Below are 20,698 nucleotides of genomic sequence, written 5' to 3' on the forward strand. Positions count from 1 at the left end.
AAGTGAGTGCTCAGCTTTCCTGTTTCTCCTTTGTCAGATGTTCTTATATACTCAGTGTTTCATCCTGTGGACATCCTTGTGGTATCCACATCTCCTTACAGAGGGGAAGGAGAGTGTAGGCACTACTTCATTTGTTGTTGCCAATGTAAGCCATCAGAGATGTCTCTGAGATAATGATCTTTGATGAAATCCCCACACAAGTGAGCAATCAACATTGAACAAAGTTCAACTTAGTAATTTTTTTCTATGTGAAGGACTTCTTCTATTGAGAGAAAGATGCCATGCACATGGTGCTCTAGGCTGCTGATAGTCTGGGAGTGTGTAGAAATGTGGTGTGGTTTAGGGCAGATGGATATGTTGACCATCTTGTTCATAGTGCCTGTGTATGGCTTACGGGGGATGCATAATGGGACTCAGTTCTTTTCCTTACCTTGGGTCTTTTAGCTATCTCAGGGTAGGTCCACGCTGTGCTTGATGCAACTGTTTCCTGCTAGTCATGCTAAATAGCTTTGATATGTAGACTGTTGTTCTGAGTGTAACCAGAGAAAGAAAAGCTGTGGATTACTAAGATAGTAGCTTTCAGCCTGGATATCTTGTGGGCAGTGAAAGTAGGAACCTTATGTGAGTGAGCAGATAGCTTGAAGTGAAAGGACTCCTGAAAAAGCCAAGCAAGTGAAATTGCACAGCATCAATCCACATTGCAGAAAGCAGATGGTTTCCACCTGAATCTGAGCATCCCACTTGCTCAGAGTCTAAGTAAAGAGTCTATGGTACAGCCTGAGTGGTGGCAGTGTCATCTGCTGGGATGTGAATCCTCTGGATTTCTGTCAAGTGCTGTGCTATTGTGACAACACCCTCAAATTCACCTTTGGCTCAGGGATTAAAGTCACAGTCTTGTCAAGTGGGTGGGTTAATGCCTGTGTGTTGCAATCACACTCCACAGTTATGTCCTGGGGGCTGTGCTCCAGGAGAGAAAAAGCAACTTGAGCCCTCAGGGAACGTTGATTTTGTTGCTAAACTACAAAGTGAATGTTTAGAATGCTCTTTGCATGTTTTTGTTTGTTTGTTTTTGTTTTGTTTTGTTTTTGCACAACAGCAAGCACAAGAGCAAGCCATTTTGGCACTGTGACTGAAAACTCTTGGTGCCTGGGAATGGCTGTTATTCTCCAAAGAGCCTCAGAGATTAATCCAGTTTCTGCCTTTCCCTCCTCTGTGTGTTCTTGCTCCCAATGAAATTCCCCGCTGCTGTCCAAGGGCTTATCCTGCTCATTGCAGTAGGAAAAAGGAGGCGACCAGAGCACACTGAGCCTCTGTTTCTTGTTAGGGTGTGCAGTGCTGTGTGAACAGCAAAGCAGGAAAACCCCATTTTGGGCCAGGGACACAACTGCATGTTCATCCAAGTAGGTATTCTCCTCTTGCTTTTCCACTTCATGCTCTCTCCTGTTACTGCATTCCCACTTCAGCCAATTTAAGACCAACGAGAGGAGTCAGAGCTGTATATGAAAGCCATGGAGGATTTGCTACCTCCAGGACCACTCTGTAAATGTTGGTGTGGGGAAGGTAATGTTTGGCAGGAAGGGTCGTTTTAACCCTGAGACCTGGTGACTAGTGTAACATATTTATTATAAAAGTAATCAGTAGTCAACATCTGTAGTACTGAGCTGGGCACTCAGCTCCTCAGCTCCATAGACATATGTGTCTGAGAATGCTGAAGGATTTGAATTGTCCAAGGGCCACAACTCCTCCACAAGGCTACAGGAGTCTGTAAAGCACCAGAACAAAGCTGGTATCCAAGCTCTTAAGTGTGTGTCTATCCTCAGTCTCCAGATGATTTTGCTGTTGTACTTTTTTTTTTTTTTTTTTTTTTTTTTTTTTTCTGGGATAGTCTTAGTACTGGTGTAGGACAGAGCTGAAGGCAGATGATGCAGCATGCTTAAGTCTCAGGATGCAAGTAGGAACATCTTAGAGGAAAACTAAATTTATCTGGAACCCAAGTAGTCAGGGACCGTTGGGCGTCTTTCCTCCCTCTCTCTGGATAAATCTTAGGACTTATGGAAGGGACGGTTGCATCTTTGTTAAGTGAGATTTTGACAGGGTATGTTGCACTGTGTGTATGGTACTGGAGGAAAGGCTCACTTTGGGACTGGAACAAGATTGTCAGTGCTACCTTGTAAGTACAGAATGCTGTCTTCTAGGGAAAACAATCATGAATGAGCCTGAAACAAAATGCAATACCAAATTCAGGGAATGAAGGTAGTTTCTGCATAGTATATAAATTTCTTTCCGTCACGGTATATAAAATGTATGATGGGGAGGTCCACCTTTAAACTTATCCTATAGTCTTCATATATTCAAACATCATCTGGTAAAAACAACGGCTGTATTAAAATTAGGTGTGGGTTGGTCTGTCCTTTTCATGCCGTGTTATCAACATCCTTTTAATTTCTGTTTTTGAGAGGATCTGCTACCAATCACACTGGAGAAAATTCAAGTGTCTCTTTTCTTTTGGGTAGGGGAAGGTGGTTAAAGAAAACAAAACATCTTAGTAAGTAGATATAAACCTGTGATTTGACCCCATCTTTGTAACTGGAATGGTCAGAAGATACTATACATTGGCAGTGAATTAGGCTTCAGTTTCATTTTATTCTGAATTGTATCCACACTGCTGTGTAACTCTTTAAATTGAGAAAAATCAAAAAGCCTGTTTAAAAACAAGTCCAAATGAAGTTAACAAATTCCTGCCAAATTTTGTGCATGCTCATTGTAAATTTACAGATGCATAACTCCTAAAATACTTAAACATGGGGGGGGGGGGGGGGGGGAGGATAAAAGGGAGTAAGAAGGAGTTGTCTCCATATATCAACCTTCATGAAACCAAGAGCTGATTTACTAAAATGTCTTAACTGTCTTGAAAACATGGGAAAAAAAATATTACATGATATGCAGTAGCAAATTGGAAATTAGTGTCTGGAATTGGAAATTAGTGGAAATTGGAAATCTATTTATTTGTTCTATTACGTTAGGTCATTACCACAGCACTCCTCTCACCTAATATACTGGATTCTAGATGTGTTTGAAGCACTGTCTTACTTCTCTTACCTTCATTTGAAAATCCCAAGATGCAGAGCATCCAACAGAGGAATAGCAGTTTGATTAGGCATTTAAATTCCCATAGCACCATCTTTCCATGAAGGAAGTGCTGTATTTTGTTTTAAATTTCCTATGATTAGGTCACATGTGTAGGTGTGGATGTGATGGCTGCAAGGATGGCTTTTGTTGGCTTGTTTTTCATTGTGTGAATACTGGCTATAGCATCATCTTTGGAAAAGGGACAAAGCTTCTCGTGAAACCAAGTAAGAAACACACTTACATGTATTTGCAGTTTTTATTGTCAATTTAGCTTTGAATACCAGAGTGGCTTTTAGCACCATGACTTGGTAATTAAAGGAGTTGGTTAGTTGATGATAGCACTGATTTAAATTACTGTAGTCATTCTTGCAATATCTGCCCATTTGATGTATCATAGAAAGATACAAACAAACAAAAAAACATAAATGGAAACCTGGACTGATGGTTTTCATCGGTTACTCTGACCCTAGACCATGGTCATGTTGTTGTTCATATCCCTTTTTGCCATTCCAGCAAACAAGGCTTTGTGGTGCAGCTATTGAACCACATCTAATGGTGAAGTCAACAGGCCTTTTTTCTTCAGTAGGGATCTTAAACAGCTTCATTACTAATGGTCTAATAGCATGGCTCAACAAATTACTGTACTTTACTGAATCTCTGTAACTGTACCTGTACATGCTCTTAGCAATCAACATGTGAGGTTTTTTTTGAAGTTTAGTGTTCATAGGATCATGAAATCATGGAATCTGGGAGGAACTTCTGGAGATCACCTAGTCCAAGCCCTTTGTTTAAAGCAGGGTCAACAAAAACAAGTTTCTGTTGATGTGGACATCTCTGAGAATGGAGATTCTGTAACCTATCTGTGAAATCTGTTCCAGTGTGTATATGTTCCAGTGTTCATATGTTCCAATAATACCCTCAATTGTTTTTTTTTCTTAGGTTTAAGGGGAATTTCCCATATTTCAGTCTGTGCCCACTGCCTCTTGTCCTGTTACTAGGCACCCCTGGTTTTGTTTTCTTTGCTTCTTCCTATTTGGCATTTATACCCACTTAAGACCTCCCCCTCCAAGCTCTGTCTTTTCTAGTCTAAACAATCCCAGCTCTCCCTCTGTCTCTTTGTATGTCATGTAATGAAATGAGATGCTAAACTATGGGCTTTATTATTATTATTATTTTTCCTTTTGAATTTAGAATAATCTGTAGGAGAAGATGAAAAATATGGAAGATCTGCTGTTGTGCTAGTGAATGTGTCATTGAGGGCAAACAGATATGCAGTTGTCTTCTCCACTTATCTTGATAATTGGACTATTACCTTCGCACGCTAAGTTACTGCTCATAGATCTTCCTGTTTGTGCTAGAACTGGATAAATACTATGTGACCTCTTGATCTAGTGGTCAATGCTGCATTATTCCATTGCATCCAAAATGTGAGGGGTTTGTGTCATTTAGGTATTACCTATATTAAGTCTCAGCAAGAATGACCTGAGAAAGACTTAAATGCTGTCTATTATCTTGTCTGTCTACTGGTTGTATAGTATTATTTAATCAATGGTCTGACTGAGTTGAAATGCCTGGATGGCAGGTATATCCTGCCAGGCTCTCTCATTCTTTCCTTTTCACCATTGGATACCCTGAGCTCTTGATAAAGACATATCGATGTTGGAGGGTTTTGTCCTACGGGTAACATGATTCAATTATTATTATGTAGGATAAATCTTCAAATAAACAAAAGTAAGCTGACTTTTATTTTTCATTCTATACACACTAACAGATGTTTTTGTGTATTCCCCACCTTAGATTTTGGTTGTATCTCTGTAGGCTGGAAAAGAACAACATCTCTTACACCTGAGGTGACTGTATTCATAGCTAATTATTCCCAAGGATGTGAACATAGGGAAATGTATTTGGCAAAAAGAGGCTGGAGAAGATCTGTGGAAATGTGTCTAGGTGTTGATAGCTTTTCTCAGAGGTAGAGACATGGCTGAAAAGATTATCCCATGCCTCCTCCATGTTGCTTGCCCTTCAACACCCACCTAGCTGAATGAAGAGACCCATTTTGTAAGGACCTGTCACACAGTGCTGATTCTGGAGGATGGGGAAAATACACATGGGGGAGTGGAACAAAACTTCTCATTGCACCAGGTGAGCTGTCCAATCACTGAGTCAAATGTGGCTCAAAACAGGGCATACTATAATATAACTTCAAAAATAATGGTACAGTAGCTCTGTAGAGAAATTTGGGATGTTATAGTATTCACTGGAAAGAAGTGGGAGACTTTCTATTTAATCACTGTGCACTAGAAATGCATCTATTATGGGGAAAGAAAACAAGTTGAAAATGAAAAAACAAACAAACAAACAAACAAACAAAAAAACAGTGAAATACAAGAACAAAGATGTGAAAAATATAATGTCCTTTGCTGAGAAGTGCAGGTTTGGGTTTGTCAGGGATGGAGGCAGAAGGGTAATTGCCTTGTGGCTCTTCCTTTTGGTGTTAATGAGACTACAGTGTGAGAAGGAAGAAGAATGAGTAATGGGCACAGAAGTAAGAAAGAATGCATGCCAAGTGTGTGGGGTGAGAAATTAAAGGAATACAAGGATAAGTGCTCATAATCTGTATTCCATTCCTGTTTCTTGAGAAACCAGGACAGGGATGGATACAAAATTGCAAATGGGCAGAGTTATTATTCATTGTGTAGGAATATATATTTCTTGGAGTTAGCAGAAGATAAGACTTATGAAGCAAACATGATAGTCTGTGACATATAGGAGAAGAATCTGGTCCAAGATAGTGATACTATTTTCATGGCACTTCCTTACGATATATGAACCTGGAAGAAAAACTGAGTCTCATGGTCTGTTGAAGCAATCAGGGCAGAGGAAAGTTATTTACATGGACTGGGGTTGATAGGAGTGTACAAAGATTTTTGCTATGGCAAACAACACAGTGTGTCTGTGAATACCTACAAGCTAACCTTTGGAGATGGAACCAGGCTCATGGTAAAACCAAGTAAGATCTCTGAGTTGTTTAGTGGTCCACCTGAAAAAAAGTAAATGTTCACTAAACATAGTGAAGTGATTTTCCCCCTTTACTTGGCTCTGGTGAGGCTGCACCTCGAGTACTGTGTTCAGTTTTGGGCCCCTCGCTACAACAAGGACATGGAGGTGCTTGAGCCTAGAGAAGGGCAACGAAGCTGGTGAAGGGTCTGGAGAACAAGTCTTACGAGGAGCGGCTGAGGGAGCTGGGACTGTTTAGCCTGGAGAAGAGGAGGCTCAGGGGCGACCTTATTGCACTCTACAGGTACCTGAAGGGAGGCTGTAGCGAGGTGGGGGTTGGTCTGTTCTCCCACGTGCCTGGTGACAGGACGAGGGGGAATGGGCTAAAGTTGCACCAGGGGAGGTTTAGGTTGGATATTAGGAAGAACTTCTTTACTGAGCGGGTTGTTAGTCACTGGAATAGGCTGCCCAGGGAAGTGGTGGAGTCACCATCCCTGGAGGTCTTTAAAAGATGTTTAGATGTAGAGCTTAGGGATATGGTTTAGTCGAGGACTTGTTAGTGTTAGGTCAGAGGTTGGACTTGATGATCTTGGAGGTCTCTTCCAACCTAGACTATTCTGTGATTCTGTGATTCTGTGATTCTGTAAAAGAATAATGAAATGCAGTTCAGATGCATGTTGTTACCCAGAAGTAATGACAATGAACTCATAGTTACTATAGAATCTACTGTATATTCTAGGACAATAGAGATGGTCCTTAGTGCAATTATTAATTATTATGATAGCTACTTGAATTTGGAGACATACTACACAATATTAAGGAATGAAATTTTAAATAAATAAATAAATAAATGTTTCCTCCTTTGAATATTGTGTATGTATATACTCATAACTAACAATTTTTTCTGAGCATTTTAATCAGAAAACTCAAGGTTTTTGTTTGTTTGTTTGTTTGTTTCATTGGCAATTAAATCTCAAGCAAATTTTCAAGCACTGTAGATTTTTCAGGAATTTTTTACCTAAAAAAAAAAAAAAACTAAGAAAAAAATTCTTCTGGAGGAAGACAGTCAAAACTTTTTTTTTTTTTTTTTTTTTTTTTTTTTTTTTTGCTTCCTAAACGGGAAGAGAGTGAAAAGAATTAAAAATAGTTAATCTGTGTCTCAGATATTACCTCTGCTTTCTCAGAAGTTAAATCTCATTTTCTGCCTGGGAGGGACAGCAAACTTAATTATGGTCTAGGTTTTGCAGGAAGAATAAGATAGTGGTGTCACTGATGATTGGATTTTGTTCAGATATTAAGTAATAAATTAATTATGATATCATTCCCAATTTAATCTGTAAGCTCCTTAGCAACAGGAATCTCCTATGGATTGTATTCTTTAAGGAGGGATTCTGGGCTTGACATTAACCAGTGAGTGAGGTTATGATGCATTTTGAGCCAATATCCATTTTTATGTGAATGCTTTTTTTTCAGTTATATAGAACCTGGTATACAGAGCTTTCACCATGCTCAGCCAATTTTTGTCAAGTAAAACTAGCTAATCCTACAAACTGGGAGCATGCATTTGGAAACTGAGAGTTAAATTACCCAAGTTCGGCTCCAACTGCTTTCTTGTTGTGATATTCCCTTCCCCACTTCCTACTCCCCTCCACCCTCTTTTTTTTTTTTTTTTTTTTTTTTTTTTTTTTTGCTCAGGTGCAGACTACCATGAATTCAAGTTCTGATATTTCATGTTTCTGCATTTTTTTTCAACTTTTCTCACAATCATCATATTATCCAGCTTCTTCTGCTATCTAGGGCAATTTGGGTTGTCTCTGGTTCTTAAAATTGGCAAATTGACTGTATATTGCACTTACAGAGTGCTTTTTTTTTGTGTGTAAATATATCCATATCACGGTTCAATTTAGCTGCTGTGGAAGACTTAGTTCTGGAGAGAATGGAGGGGAGATTTCAGTGATGTACTGAATTACTGTATAGACTTAGGGCAAGAAACAAGCCCATGTTTGGTAGTGGCACCCCCCTCAGTGTGGAACCCAGACAATATTAATTAATACAATGTGATGCACAACCTGTAAAGGAGGGTGGAAATTGCAAGGGAACAGAGCAGAAAGGTAACTGACTGTCTGGACTCAACAGCAGCAGTCAGAAGGCTTCTAAACACAGTCTGGAGGTTGTGTATGTACGCACTGATTGACAGAAGTTGCTAGTGTGTAGAGACAGAGGAAAGAATAAGAAGGTGACAAATTAGGTTGTGCGTGATATCTAGGCTAGTGAATGTGAAGAATGAATAGTCAGAGGAATGTGAAGTGTTTATTTTATTACATGTGCTGAGGAAGTGGCAGTAACTTGCATTGGCTAGATTATTCCAATAAGCATCTTGCATTGCCACGTGTACAACTATTAATCCAGCATATGTGCATACTAATGCATCATTTTGCAAAGCCTAATGTCACAGTGTAATAATGGGTTACGACAAACTTGTATTTGGAGCTGGAACGAAGCTTACAATTTTTCTAGGTATATCTGAATTCTCAGATGTGATTTCTCTTGAAAGTACTCTAGTCCCTTTAAAAGTTACTTTGCTTGTTTAGTTGCTTCCCAATATAGTAGAAATAGGACTATATGTTTTCAACTGGTGTAAAAGCAAGACAACTTGATTTCCCATATCTTTCTCTCCCAGATTTGTAAGTCAGGTGTTTTCATGTATCTTAAAGAGCCTCTATAAACCTCTCATACAACATATTTTAAGGGCTGTGTCATGGCGTTAATGTCACTTAAGACAGAATTGCATTTTGGATGGTTGACCGAGCTTCTGCTTTCTCCAAGTAGATTTAATTTTCCAAACTTATGTTACATGGGGCTTTTTGTCCATAACCCTTTCCCTGACCAATTTCACTGTTTTTTTTTGGAAATGTTTGAAGAAAAAAAAAAAAATCTTTTTTTTTTTTTTTTTTTTTTTTTGTCTGAAACTATTTGGAGAAGGGAAAGAAAGGAATGCAGATACAGAGATGCCAACAATTTTGTTGGTTTTTGTAAATGTATCAATTTTTCTAAATTTCTTAACAATAAATTTAGGATCTTTTAAAGTCAAAATGGTTTCTTTTGACTCTGGAAAAGTAATGTTTCATTTCTTAAAATGGTGGTGATTTTTAAGATAATTTCAAAGAGATTGTTTTTCCTGAAAGTTAAAAGACACAGCAATATAAAAAAGCAATTCATTATGAAAAGCTCTGCGGGAATTTCTCATATTTCAGATGACCCTCCTGATCCTGTTTAAAAACTTTTGAGAAAACGTAAGAGTCTCCAGTTAATATGGAGCTATTAGCAAGTTAAAATAATGATGTATTAGGGCTCTGCCAGAGATCCTGAACTGACATTTCCCCAGATTGACCGTTATGGCAATGTCTATATTCAACTGCTCCAGATCTAGCCCTGTTCACAATGTAAAACCTAAGAATTTCCTGAATACGTACTGAAAGCTCAATGATCAATGGAAGAACAGTTTTCCTGCGACAAAGAAATTACATACTAAAAAGCACGATTTCTGCTTAAAATCTAAATGGCAAATTTGCTCTGGAATCACTCTTGATTAATCCAGATGGCAAATCCAAGAGATTGTGATGATGGAGTTTATACTATGCCGTCAGTCACTAGGTGAGCTGTGAAGTATTTATTTTTGAGAGATGAATCTGGCTGACAGTGAGACTAAATAATTGAGGAATGAGGTAAAGAACAGATTTGTGATGCATGTGGCTTTCTGGAAGCAACTGGATAAATATGATATAGGGGAATATTAAAGAAGAGGAGTTTGAGAGTTTGAAAGATACAGTACATGATAATAGTGCTTTGTAAAGGGAATGTGAAAAGAAGGTCAGATGGATGTAAAGTCCTAGATAGATGGTTCTGTCTAACTATAGGAATAAATGGAATTTCCTTTGGTGGAATATTTCATGGATGAAGGTTCCATTCAACACCACTCTGGATATTGTAGAGGCCTGTGCCATTGTGTAACTACGGAAGTGGTTACAAACTTACATTCGGATCTGGGACAAGACTTCTGGTTTTGCCAGGTACATTCATCCTGATTTTTTGCCTAATTTGCAAACTAATTGTTGTTACACATTAAGATCTGTGAAATGGTAGCTCTCAAATGTATGGTAGCCAGAGGTTTCATCCTAACTGGCTGAAGTTATTCCAAGGCAGCTGTCCAAGAATTATTCTTTGTGCTTACAATGATCTTCAGTCAATTGCATTCCTATAATAAGCTAAGAAAAAAATCAGTTTTGGTCTTCTGTCAAGTCACATGCATATCTTTTGTTCTAAGGGTAAATCCATGTAACTTCCATTGGCTTCAAGCAAAGTCATGGATGATGTGTCTGATGAACAAGCACTGAAATACAAGAATGGCTATAATACTTAGAAAATACCTACTTATTGTGACTATCACCATTTTATCTGGTCTTTACTTGTAGCAGAATCCCATCAAGGAACAACATACTCATAACTTTTTAAAATGTTAGTGTTGGAATGAGAACTGAACTGTCTTTTAGCTGGTTAGTGTGATGTAAAGATACGGTATTATCCACACATTCTGCAAGTGGATTCTGTACATGACTGGGACTTGAATCCAGATTTGTCAAGTAGTAACAGCTACAAGTCCATACTTAATCCTTATTTCTGCTACTACTTATCTGACTAAGTGAGGGTGTATGAATCCTGATCTGATAAGATTTAGAAGGCTCAGATACCTTTGTAACTCCCTGTGAGGTTCTAAGATCTGGATAGGATCTCAGTGTGCTGTTAATTCCAGGGAGGAGATAACTGTAAGTAGGTCAAAGGATTTGACCTACTAAAGGTCAAAGGATTTCTTGTAAAGGTTTTCTGGATAAATAAAGGATAATTCCTGTGAATTATGGGGGTGAAGAAGGATACAAGCTGACACTGGGAATGGAACCTTGCTGATGATCAAACCAAGTGGGTAATAAGCAGTGAACTTTTAAGGAGAAAAGTTGGACTGATGGGAAATGGTCCTAATTACATGACACACTGAATAAGGATTTTAGATGATATTACTGATGGAAAAAAAAAAAAAAAAAAAAAAAAAGCATATTATTCTACTATTGCCCCATGAAGTGCAATGCACAATTGTAACCAATGAATGAGTAATTTTTCACTTTATCCCTCTGTTCCTGATTCTTTTCTTTTTCTTTTCTTTTCTTTTTCTTTTTTTTTTTTTTTGGTACTTTTACAGTGACTTAAATCAATGTGCTTAGCCACTGCTCCGTCAAGTTATTCCCTGCTCTAGAATGGCTGTATGATCTGATTGGCAGTATGAGTTGGGAATACTGTAGACAGTATCTGTCTACATTTTTGTAGTGATTGGCATCAGTGTGCCAATCAGGGATACGTGAAACTGACATTTGGAGCTGGCACTCAACTTCTTGTTACCCCAAGTAAGTTTGAGACTTGGGATTGGTAATTACTTGTAGGGTAGGTGGACTAGGGATTACATGGAAGCACGTTCCCAAATTCTTTTAGACTTCCCCTGACAAAAATCAGTTGGAATAGAGGTGCTGCCTTGGAATCCATGGAAAGCTTGGGTATGGTATGGCAGTGAACTGCTGCAGAAAGGACCAGCTAGAGAAGACTGTCATGTTTTCTATGGTTTTCTGTTGCTAAAGAGTTTACACAGGCTTAGTAGTAACTGCATAGTGCAATCATGCATAAAGAGGTGCAAAGCAGTTCACATGCTGCCAAATGCTGCATAACAAGTTTAACACATTTACAGACTTTCTGGCTACTAAAGATTTCAGACTTGATTTGTGCATCTTTAAAACAATAATTATATGATGTCTGGGGGTTATTCTGATTAGTGGCCTAAAAATTGAATTTTCTAACTCTTAGCCTATGCCAATATTTTTTAGTTTTAAAATGCAAAAGTGAAGTCCCCTTCCATATTCATATAAACTGATACTATAGTGTGAACAATCAGTTATTAGAAAAGGGACTGAACTTCTTGTGATGCTTTGTAAGTCTTTGTCCTGTCCTCAGTAACATTTCAAAATGCTTTAGAAACTTGAGAATACATAATGAAGTTTCATCTAACTTTGTGTGTCATCTTCTAGTAGACAGCTTTCTCACATATTTTGGATGAGATGCCATTGAAATATGTACCTGGTAGGCAAGAATTTATTGCAAAGGTTTATTATTGAGTGGAAAACTGAAAGACACAGTATATTGGTCTTTAGAAGAGGGACTAGACTATAAGTCAGATCAGGTGAGTAACAGCTGGAGAAGGACAGGCTATGAAGATGGAAGCAGTGACTACCAGTTTGTGTTTCTAAATAGATCTATTATGGAAGGATATTATGGAGTCGTTATGGAGAATGAACGTAGCCTCTAGATGAGGAGGGAAGGGACTAGAGAAGGCTGAAAGAAAATGAAACCAAGATTTTTTCTCGGCATGCTAGCCAAGACAGAATAGGAGCCTGGGAATACTGCAGATGAGAGCATCATCAATTTCTTAGGCTAGTGTTATCAGCATATCATTGACCTTAACTTTGGAGTCTTGTAAGACAGTTTGAAGGTTTATGCAGTAAATATGAAAAGGAAAATATTAGCCTGACAGGGCTAACATTGTTACACGGACACCAGTCTGCATTTTTTCCTTAGATTGAAAGGAAAAAATGAGACACCTCTGGTTTCATGTTGAAATCATAGTTTCACACTGCATCAGGAGGAAATTTCCCAGGTGACTTAGACTATGTTACTTTAATGACTTGAACTCAGTGTCTGGGACACCAGAGCTAGGAGAGTATTTTTTGGAAATGGCACAAAGCTATCTGTGATCCCAAGTAAGTTACCTGATTAAAAGTACACATTAAATAGAGTGATTAGGGAAGCTTATTATTTTAGTGTGAAATACACATCTATATGTGAGGCAATTCTACAAACCGAAGATTGAAAATTCTTCTGACTCTCTGGTAACAACATAAAAAAGATCTTCTACCTGTATTTAGACAGGGATTTTAGGCTGAATCTTTTAGATACTTTTTTCTTACTTACTAAACAAATCAGATTTTTATTTACTTATTTATTTGTTTTTGGCTAATACTACATGTATAGTTATTCTCTAATTCAATAATGTACTTGTTTGAAGTTGACATTATTTGATTTTTCTTCTAGAAACTACATCTCTGGCATATAAAATTGAAAACAGTTTCCAACTGTTAAAATTCATGCTGGCTTTGAAAGAAAAGGCCAGAAAAATATATTGTGAAAATGACGGAGGCTCTCAGAAAGTTAATGAGCAGCCTCTTCAAGTCTTCTTGTTTTCAAAGACAATTATTACACAGATGGGCTAAGCCGTTGCATTCACCAGTGAGCTTTAAATGATCAAAGACTCTATCAAACTAATTCCAGTCTGATCAGCAATTGAGAGAGTCTGCAAGGGAATGGGTAATTAGATAATTCTCTAGATACAATGGTGTGTTAAACCAGTTCAGGATTTCTAATGCATCCAGTTCAGAAAAAGAGGCATAGGTCTTCATCTGATGTTGAAACATAGATCACAGTGCTGTGGTTATAATAGCATCACAGTGCTGTGGTTATAATAGCTTATATTTACCAAGACTGCTATCTGCAAACTTTCATAACAGTGTGCAAATATGCAAAGGAACATATTAGGAAAAAGCCTCCAGTTACGGAACAAAGTGAGCAACCTCTCTGAGCAAGAATGAGAAATGAGCATTTTGCAAAGCAGGTAATGAAGCTGCCAGCAGAAACAGATGTGTTTTTCATAATCTGCTCAAAGATAAAAGCATAACAGATAGTGAGAATAAAAACACTAATTTGGAGAGTGGCACATAAGTAGCTCTTCAGAGCGCTCATTATGAGAGAGAAGAACATCTATCAGTTCTTCTTTTCTTTTGTACCCTTGTACTCCATGGTAATGATAATATCCTGGTTCATCTGTATTATTATTATTATTATTATTATTAAACAAGAGTCTACCATACAGCTTTTTATCTGACTCTATCACTGAAATCTATTTTCAAAAGAATAACTGTATGGCATGGGGGGGTATTGGGGCAGGTGAGTTGAACTGTGGGAGTCAGGATATACACTAGACCATATTCTGCACTGCTGGGAAAGAGACAGTCTCATCGGGTTTTTCAAAGCCTGGACAAAGCCAGGATAGATGAACAGCAGTTCAGGAGAAGACTCAGAGGAACATACCACTGGGCTTGGAAAAGGTTTCTCTGAGGTGATATTAATAAAGTATGGACATTTCTTTAAGGTGCTGCCAGCTGGCAGTTGAACAGATCAAAACAGTTTCTCCCAATGGTGGAACAAGGGCCTGTGCTTGGTAAGATTTTGAGGTGGTTTCTAAAAGCCAAGATTTTAGTCTAGATTTTCTCTGAGGGAAGAAATTAAAACTTCTTCATCTGGGACTAATCTATCTTTGCTATTTCTACAATACTTAACAGTGTGGCATGACAGCAGGGACTAAGCAAATGTTAATCTAAGCTCTGAACCTTATCCAGTAACCTTTTCTCAGTTTACAGATGTGAAATGAAGCTCAAGTTCAAACTTGTGATCTTGTCCAACAGAAAATGCATTCAGAGGGCTACTGAGAGCCCCATATTTACATGTTGGCTACAGTATCTCTTTAATGATGTTTTACTTGTTCATCATTAGAATACTGCAATATTATTAACATTTTATTATTATGATCACTCCTCCCCAGACACACAACTTCTCATAGCAGTGAAGCAAGAAGAGAGAGAGTGCTCTCTGCCTGTTCCCAGAACACATCCTCCAATGCATTCCAGCCAAGATCCTAAAGGAATCCCAGGCTGCAGAGTAGAGTTGAACAAGTTTTTACAGAGAGGAATGCCTAGGTTAGATATCAACATCTAGGCTGTGGGTGGCCACATGAGTATCATCTGAGATGCTCTAAAGATCCTATCTGACCCCCCATCCGTGGCTCCCAGACAACATAAGTCTCAAGTAGCTCCTGCATTATCTACTATGGATGCCTTCATTTTCTAAAGGTGTCCTAGTGCAAGGTCATTATGATCAATCTCCCACTGGAATCATGTAGTGAACTCCATACTTAACGTGTCTGTACATCAAGATTCAAGGAACTACGACTGTGTAATCTCACTTAATGTCTCTTCTATTCTCCACTTTCAGATGTTGTTCCATCTCCTTCGGTCTACAGGCTGACCACTAAAGATGATGAGGATTTGGAAATGTGCCTTATCACAGATTATGCCCCTGAAAACCTTAATGTTAAATCGAACTCAGCTGATAAGAAGACTGAAGCTGTTGTGGAGGTGGCAACATCCGAGAATAAACAGGAAGCCAGCTACCTGACAACCTACTGGGCCACGAAAGATAAAATGGAGTGTGGTGCAGAGGATAACAGAACTGGAAAATTAGAAGGAAAGGATCCTGAAAGCGGTAATGTCACTGTTGGATGTGCATTCAGGGTTAGAGGTAATCTGGTCTCTCTCTCTCCAGTATGAACAGGACTTGTTCACATCTCCCAACCCTACAAGCAGTACTGAACTATGCTCCCATGCTCTAGAGGAATGTTGTCTTGCATCTGTTTTCTTTTGCCTTCTTGGTAGAAACAAGATTAAAATTCAGTAGGCTGGTACAGTCACAACAGAGAGATTTCAAAATCATGCCATGGGGGATATAAAGCTCGAAATTATTTTGTCTGATGGGACACTAAACTTTAATTAGATCATATCAAATGTTAATCCTGAAAATAGCAGACATGAATATTTATGGTATCGTTTAAAGGCTAGAAACTATAATTCAATTCTTCTAAGTAGAGACATCTTTATGAACTTCTGAAGTCAATTGCTGTTATTAATTAAATATATTGTTACTATTTGCAGGTGCCAGCACTGTCTGTGTAACAGGGATGTCACCACACTTCAAGACAGGTATGAACACAGCATTTTAGGAGTAAAATTTAATTAAAGGAACGGTCTTCCCATTTTTTATTTTTTTTATTTTTTGCTAATGTTCCCTGTTTTCAGAATTCCTGTTGGAGCAAAAACCACACACTGGAATTTTCTAAAGGGCTACACAGGATTTAAATATCAAGGCTGGAAGTCATTGGGTTGGTGTAGACTTCCAGATCTGAATTGGTAATTTCAAGTGACCACCGTAGCTGGTAGCCACATGATCTTGCGAGGTGTTGCCAAACAGACACTACTCACCCTATAATGGTATAAGGCACAGATACATCAGCTTCACTGAATGTCTGCTGCATTTCAGACTTCAAAAGAGCTGTTTGCATTTTTGGGTGTGCAAACACCTAGTGAGCCAAAAGATAAGCAAGTGGTTTCTGCAATATACGTGCACTGAGCAGGCTCTGCTTCAGCTTGTGGCTATGGGAGTATGCTAGGCTGCACTGGAGCCCAAGCTATTGCTGTTTGTGCTCGTTCAAAGGACCTGAGCCTGCCTCTGCTCTGCTCTAGCCTTGTTTGCAGAATAGCTGTACTTTTGCAAATATGCAGCCTTGCTGAAAGAAAGGGAGAGGAAAAACAAAACAAAACAAAACAACCACCAAAAAACAGTTAGCCAAATGTTTCCAAAACACTACTTCAGAAAAACACTCATCAGTAAACTTGGCTGATTTGACCAGTTGTTTCAGAGAGGTTTTCAAATGACTTTTTGATGATAGCTCCTTGGTTTCCCAATATAGATCAATATATTTTCTGATGAAAATGACTTTGTAGCTAAGAATAATAGAACATCCAGATAGACTCTTTTTTCTATGGATAAAATTTAACTTGTTTCCCCATTGCCCCTCTTGAAAATTGGGAAAGAGGAAGGAAGGACTCTTCCTGCATCTGTGGTTCATAATACGCCGTTATTTAACAACTAGGTGGTTGGCAGTCTTCCTTACTGGAGAACTAATGTTTGCTGAATGAAAGCCTGGCCCTTGAAACAGTCTGTCAGTGAGGTAGTCCTGCTCACTGTCTCATTAGGTATCCTATAAGCTAACTCAATCATGCAAAGTAGAACAGCTTCATTAAGAAGTATTTTAATGTCTGTCTGGAAGTCAGGATGTCCCAGTGCTCTTGTGACTCTCATTCCTTGTTTTACAGATGAAAACCTGAACACACTGTCTCTCACACTGCTGGGCCTGAAAATAATTTTAATGAAAGCAGTAATTTTTAATGTGGTGATGACAATCTTTACGTGGAAGAAAAAAGTGAGTATGCAGGGGGGGTCTTTTTCTGTTAGAGGTCTTAACAGAAAATACCTGTACCAGTTCATTAGCTATGAATGTTCCCTATATATTTTACACACTGATATTACACCTTTTATCTATCACCAACAAAATCCCTCAAATTTTTTGCAAGTCATTACTTGGCCCTATCATTGTTTTCTCCGCTACATGAATCTATTTACCCTTCCTTATCCACAGGCAAATTTAACTTTTGTCTTCTTTCTAGACATCTCTCTCTCCTATTCCTAAAAGCTTTTCTTCCCTTGTCTGCACTCGTCCATCAGATTCATCACTTGACCGTTCTCCTGCTTCAGGTCTACAATTATGTTGTTGTGACTGTACTCTAAATTTAATATACCTTTATATATGTTACAGGAATGAAAGTAACCAGTGAAGACCCAATTACCAAAAGAATCTGCTGAGAATCATTACAGGAGCATCGGGTGCAAGATGGAACACAGGCCAGGCATTCCTGCTGCAACAGATATCACATTGTGTTTTCTGTACATCAAACCAGTCATTATAGTCTAAATTGCTTTATTTGCATTTTTAAAAAACCACTTAGGGATATGCTTACAATTCTCAGCATTGTGCTCTCCCACAGATCTGATTCATTTAGCATGACAATGACTTTTTTTTTTTTTTGGCTGAAGAACAGATTGCTTCTCAGAGTATTCATTTGCAACTGAAATGGCATAGGGAGACTTAGTCAGGGTGCTATGCATGCACCATGTCTGTATTTTGTTGTCAGAGCAAGGTGTTCCTCCCTCTACCCCCACCACATCCCCCATAAAAGAAAAAAAAAATGCTGCTAGGTCTCCCAGAAGTCCTGAAGTTAGTGAAATTCTTGCTTCTCTGTCATGGAAGAATGCTTTTTGCTATTTTTTAAAGTCTACCTGGTCTTTGGCTGCTATTAAATAATCATTACCAATAATAAGAAACTTGTTTGTCTTTTGTATCTCTTGTTGGATGAACTTGTTTAGCCCTTCAGATGAGTTTTAGGATCAGAGATGGCCTTTGGGGTGAAGGAGGGAAGGGCTGCCAGGAAGAGCAGAACACAGCTTGGCCCCCAAGGACTGTTTGCAATAATGGGCTTGATCCACTCTGGAGGAGCATCTACCACCTCCCTTTTCAGGACCCCTACTTCCCTGTTGTGTTTGGGAGTAAATATCATGGCTGGCTTAGAGGTGGGGGAGAACAGAAGCGTGCACATTCCCCCGAAACTTAGGCACTGTGCTATGTGAAGACACTGGTGAAATACAGCTTGCCAACAGTGAGAGGACTAGAAAGTGGTCCAGGTTCCTGAAGGCAGTTGTCTACTCCTACAGGAAGCATAGCAGTCTGTAATATCCTTCCCCTAAATGTCCTCTGTTCTCAAGTTTCATGGGAGAACAAGGTACCTGCTTTGCATTAATGACATTACTGACATTGACTGGTCTGAGTCTCCAAATTCAGGCTCTCACAGTCAAGACTGGAAAGCAAATGTTCTCCTTTTGTGACAATGGTCTCTCCATTTTCTGAAGCAGCAGAGATTCCTCTGGAGGAAGAGACAAGAAAGGTGCTTGGAGGGAAACATAACCTCCCTGCCAATCTTGAACCTTTCTTGCACCTCACACTAAGCCCAAGCTAAGTGGTAGGGAAAAGCCTTGCTATGCTGGGTGGCGTGATTCTCTCTCAGAATATTTCTCACCTCGGTGGATTCACAGCCATTGCAAGGACCTCTGATTTTGGAAAGGCTCATACTTAAATGCATTTAGTGAAAAGTCCTGGTGCTTCATATGTTGAGGGCTTCTCCATGCAGACTGTGTCCGCACCCCTGCCATGGGATCTGATCCAGTTCTGAGCAGCACCAAAACAGTCTCCCTGAGCTCCTGCTGTGGTGCTGCCACCTGACCACTTTGCAGATGGCCTGTTGCTGGATGACTGTTACTGACCTCTCCTGTCCAGGAACAACTTCCAATATTCCAGGTCTATAACTCTGATTATCTTATAGAAGAGATGTTCAGGGACTCATTCCTTTGACTCTTTCTTGAAAGAACAGACATACTTATTTTTAACCAGCTGTAAAAAGCCCACAGCTATTTAAATTCCAGCCATGACTTGAACCTTGCATTTTGCTTATGATGAAAGCTGCTGCATCACAGGGAAACAGCACTCAATGAAGCTGCCTAAACCATTTTTGAATTAAAAAGCAAGACCAGTACCATGTTCACACATTTCAAATTGACTAACCTCATTCTGAAAACCCTTAGGGATGTGGAAAATAATTTTTCCACACTTGTTTACCTTTAACATCACTTAAAAAAAAATTAATGTTTGTCTCAAATCTTTTGTGTTGCATTTCAAACCCTTTCCTAGCTGTAAGATGAGGGGATGAGCATATAGCTAAAGTCATGTTTTGACTGAAGTGACCCTTAACATGTGATCTCCAAAGCACTGAATTTGTAGGTCTTGTTCAAAGATGCTCTCCGAGATTAGGGTTTTGATCCTCTCCCACCACTGATGCTTACCCCCGTTTCCCCCCCCACCCTCTCCCCTATGTGGTTTCTTGTTTATTTCGAGAGAAAAACCACAGAGCAAAGCAAAGGCAGGAAATAACATGGTAAGTAACAGGATGTGGAAGAGGGGGTCTCATGGCCCATTTGGGGCAGGAAAGGACACACCACTAGTTCCATGACGCCAGTGCTGAGATCTGGGTCACCTTTTGATGCTCCCCTACATCTTACCGCAGAAACCTCTTCCTCTGTAAAGTAGAGTGCAAAACAGGGGTTGGTGGAGGGGGGGACAGTGCTGGTGTGGCACGTGGCAGGGAGGAGCATGTGAAAAAGGACAGCAGCCGTTAGACCACAAACCAAAGTAGAATGAGGTTAAGACGCCCTCCCTTCCTGCCCCCTCACTGTAGCCTTATCTTGGGTGTGTGTGGGGGAGTTGTTCTGGGTACAACAGGAAAGACTGAGCTATGCATAGCACAGAAGGGGAGAAAAAAATAATTGAAGGGGGGAGGGATGGCGGCAGCAGGGGAAGATCTTAGAAGCATGTAAGATTTCTGAATGTGCTGATACATCTCGGCACCCTCTTCTACAGGCAGTGACTCAATGCAGGAAAATCCTTCCACTTCTGACCCAAAATACAAAGGAGGAACATGGGGGAGAACAGAATCTTCTCATATTGGCAGAGAAGATAGCACCATGGTCCACCTACACCCTCCCCTGTGCCAGCTCCTGCCCCCTAATACCTACCCATGGGTAGGACATAAATTTGTATCTTTTCTCAGGGTCTTGTTGGAGAAAAAACCCTGCCCTGTGCTTCTCA

At 39.3% G+C, this 20,698-nt stretch overlaps 1 protein-coding gene across 1 annotated transcript in view; it reads left to right on the forward strand.

Moving 5' to 3' along the window:
- LOC118178731 (T cell receptor alpha chain MC.7.G5-like) overlaps positions 1-17,895 on the forward strand; it is a 64,943-nt gene extending 47,048 nt beyond the window's left edge. Inside the window, exons 2-5 of the mRNA XM_035347475.1 lie at positions 15,325-15,594; positions 16,041-16,088; positions 17,262-17,368; positions 17,762-17,895. Of these exons, the coding sequence (XP_035203366.1) occupies positions 15,325-15,594; positions 16,041-16,088; positions 17,262-17,368; positions 17,762-17,767 (431 nt within the window). The 3' untranslated portion in view covers positions 17,768-17,895. The remainder of the gene's footprint in view (positions 1-15,324; positions 15,595-16,040; positions 16,089-17,261; positions 17,369-17,761) is intronic.
- The last annotated feature ends 2,803 nt before the right edge of the window (positions 17,896-20,698 follow it).

Source organism: Oxyura jamaicensis, chromosome 27 (genome assembly GCF_011077185.1).
Source record: "Oxyura jamaicensis isolate SHBP4307 breed ruddy duck chromosome 27, BPBGC_Ojam_1.0, whole genome shotgun sequence".
In the NCBI taxonomy this organism is placed as follows: Eukaryota; Metazoa; Chordata; class Aves; order Anseriformes; family Anatidae; genus Oxyura; species Oxyura jamaicensis.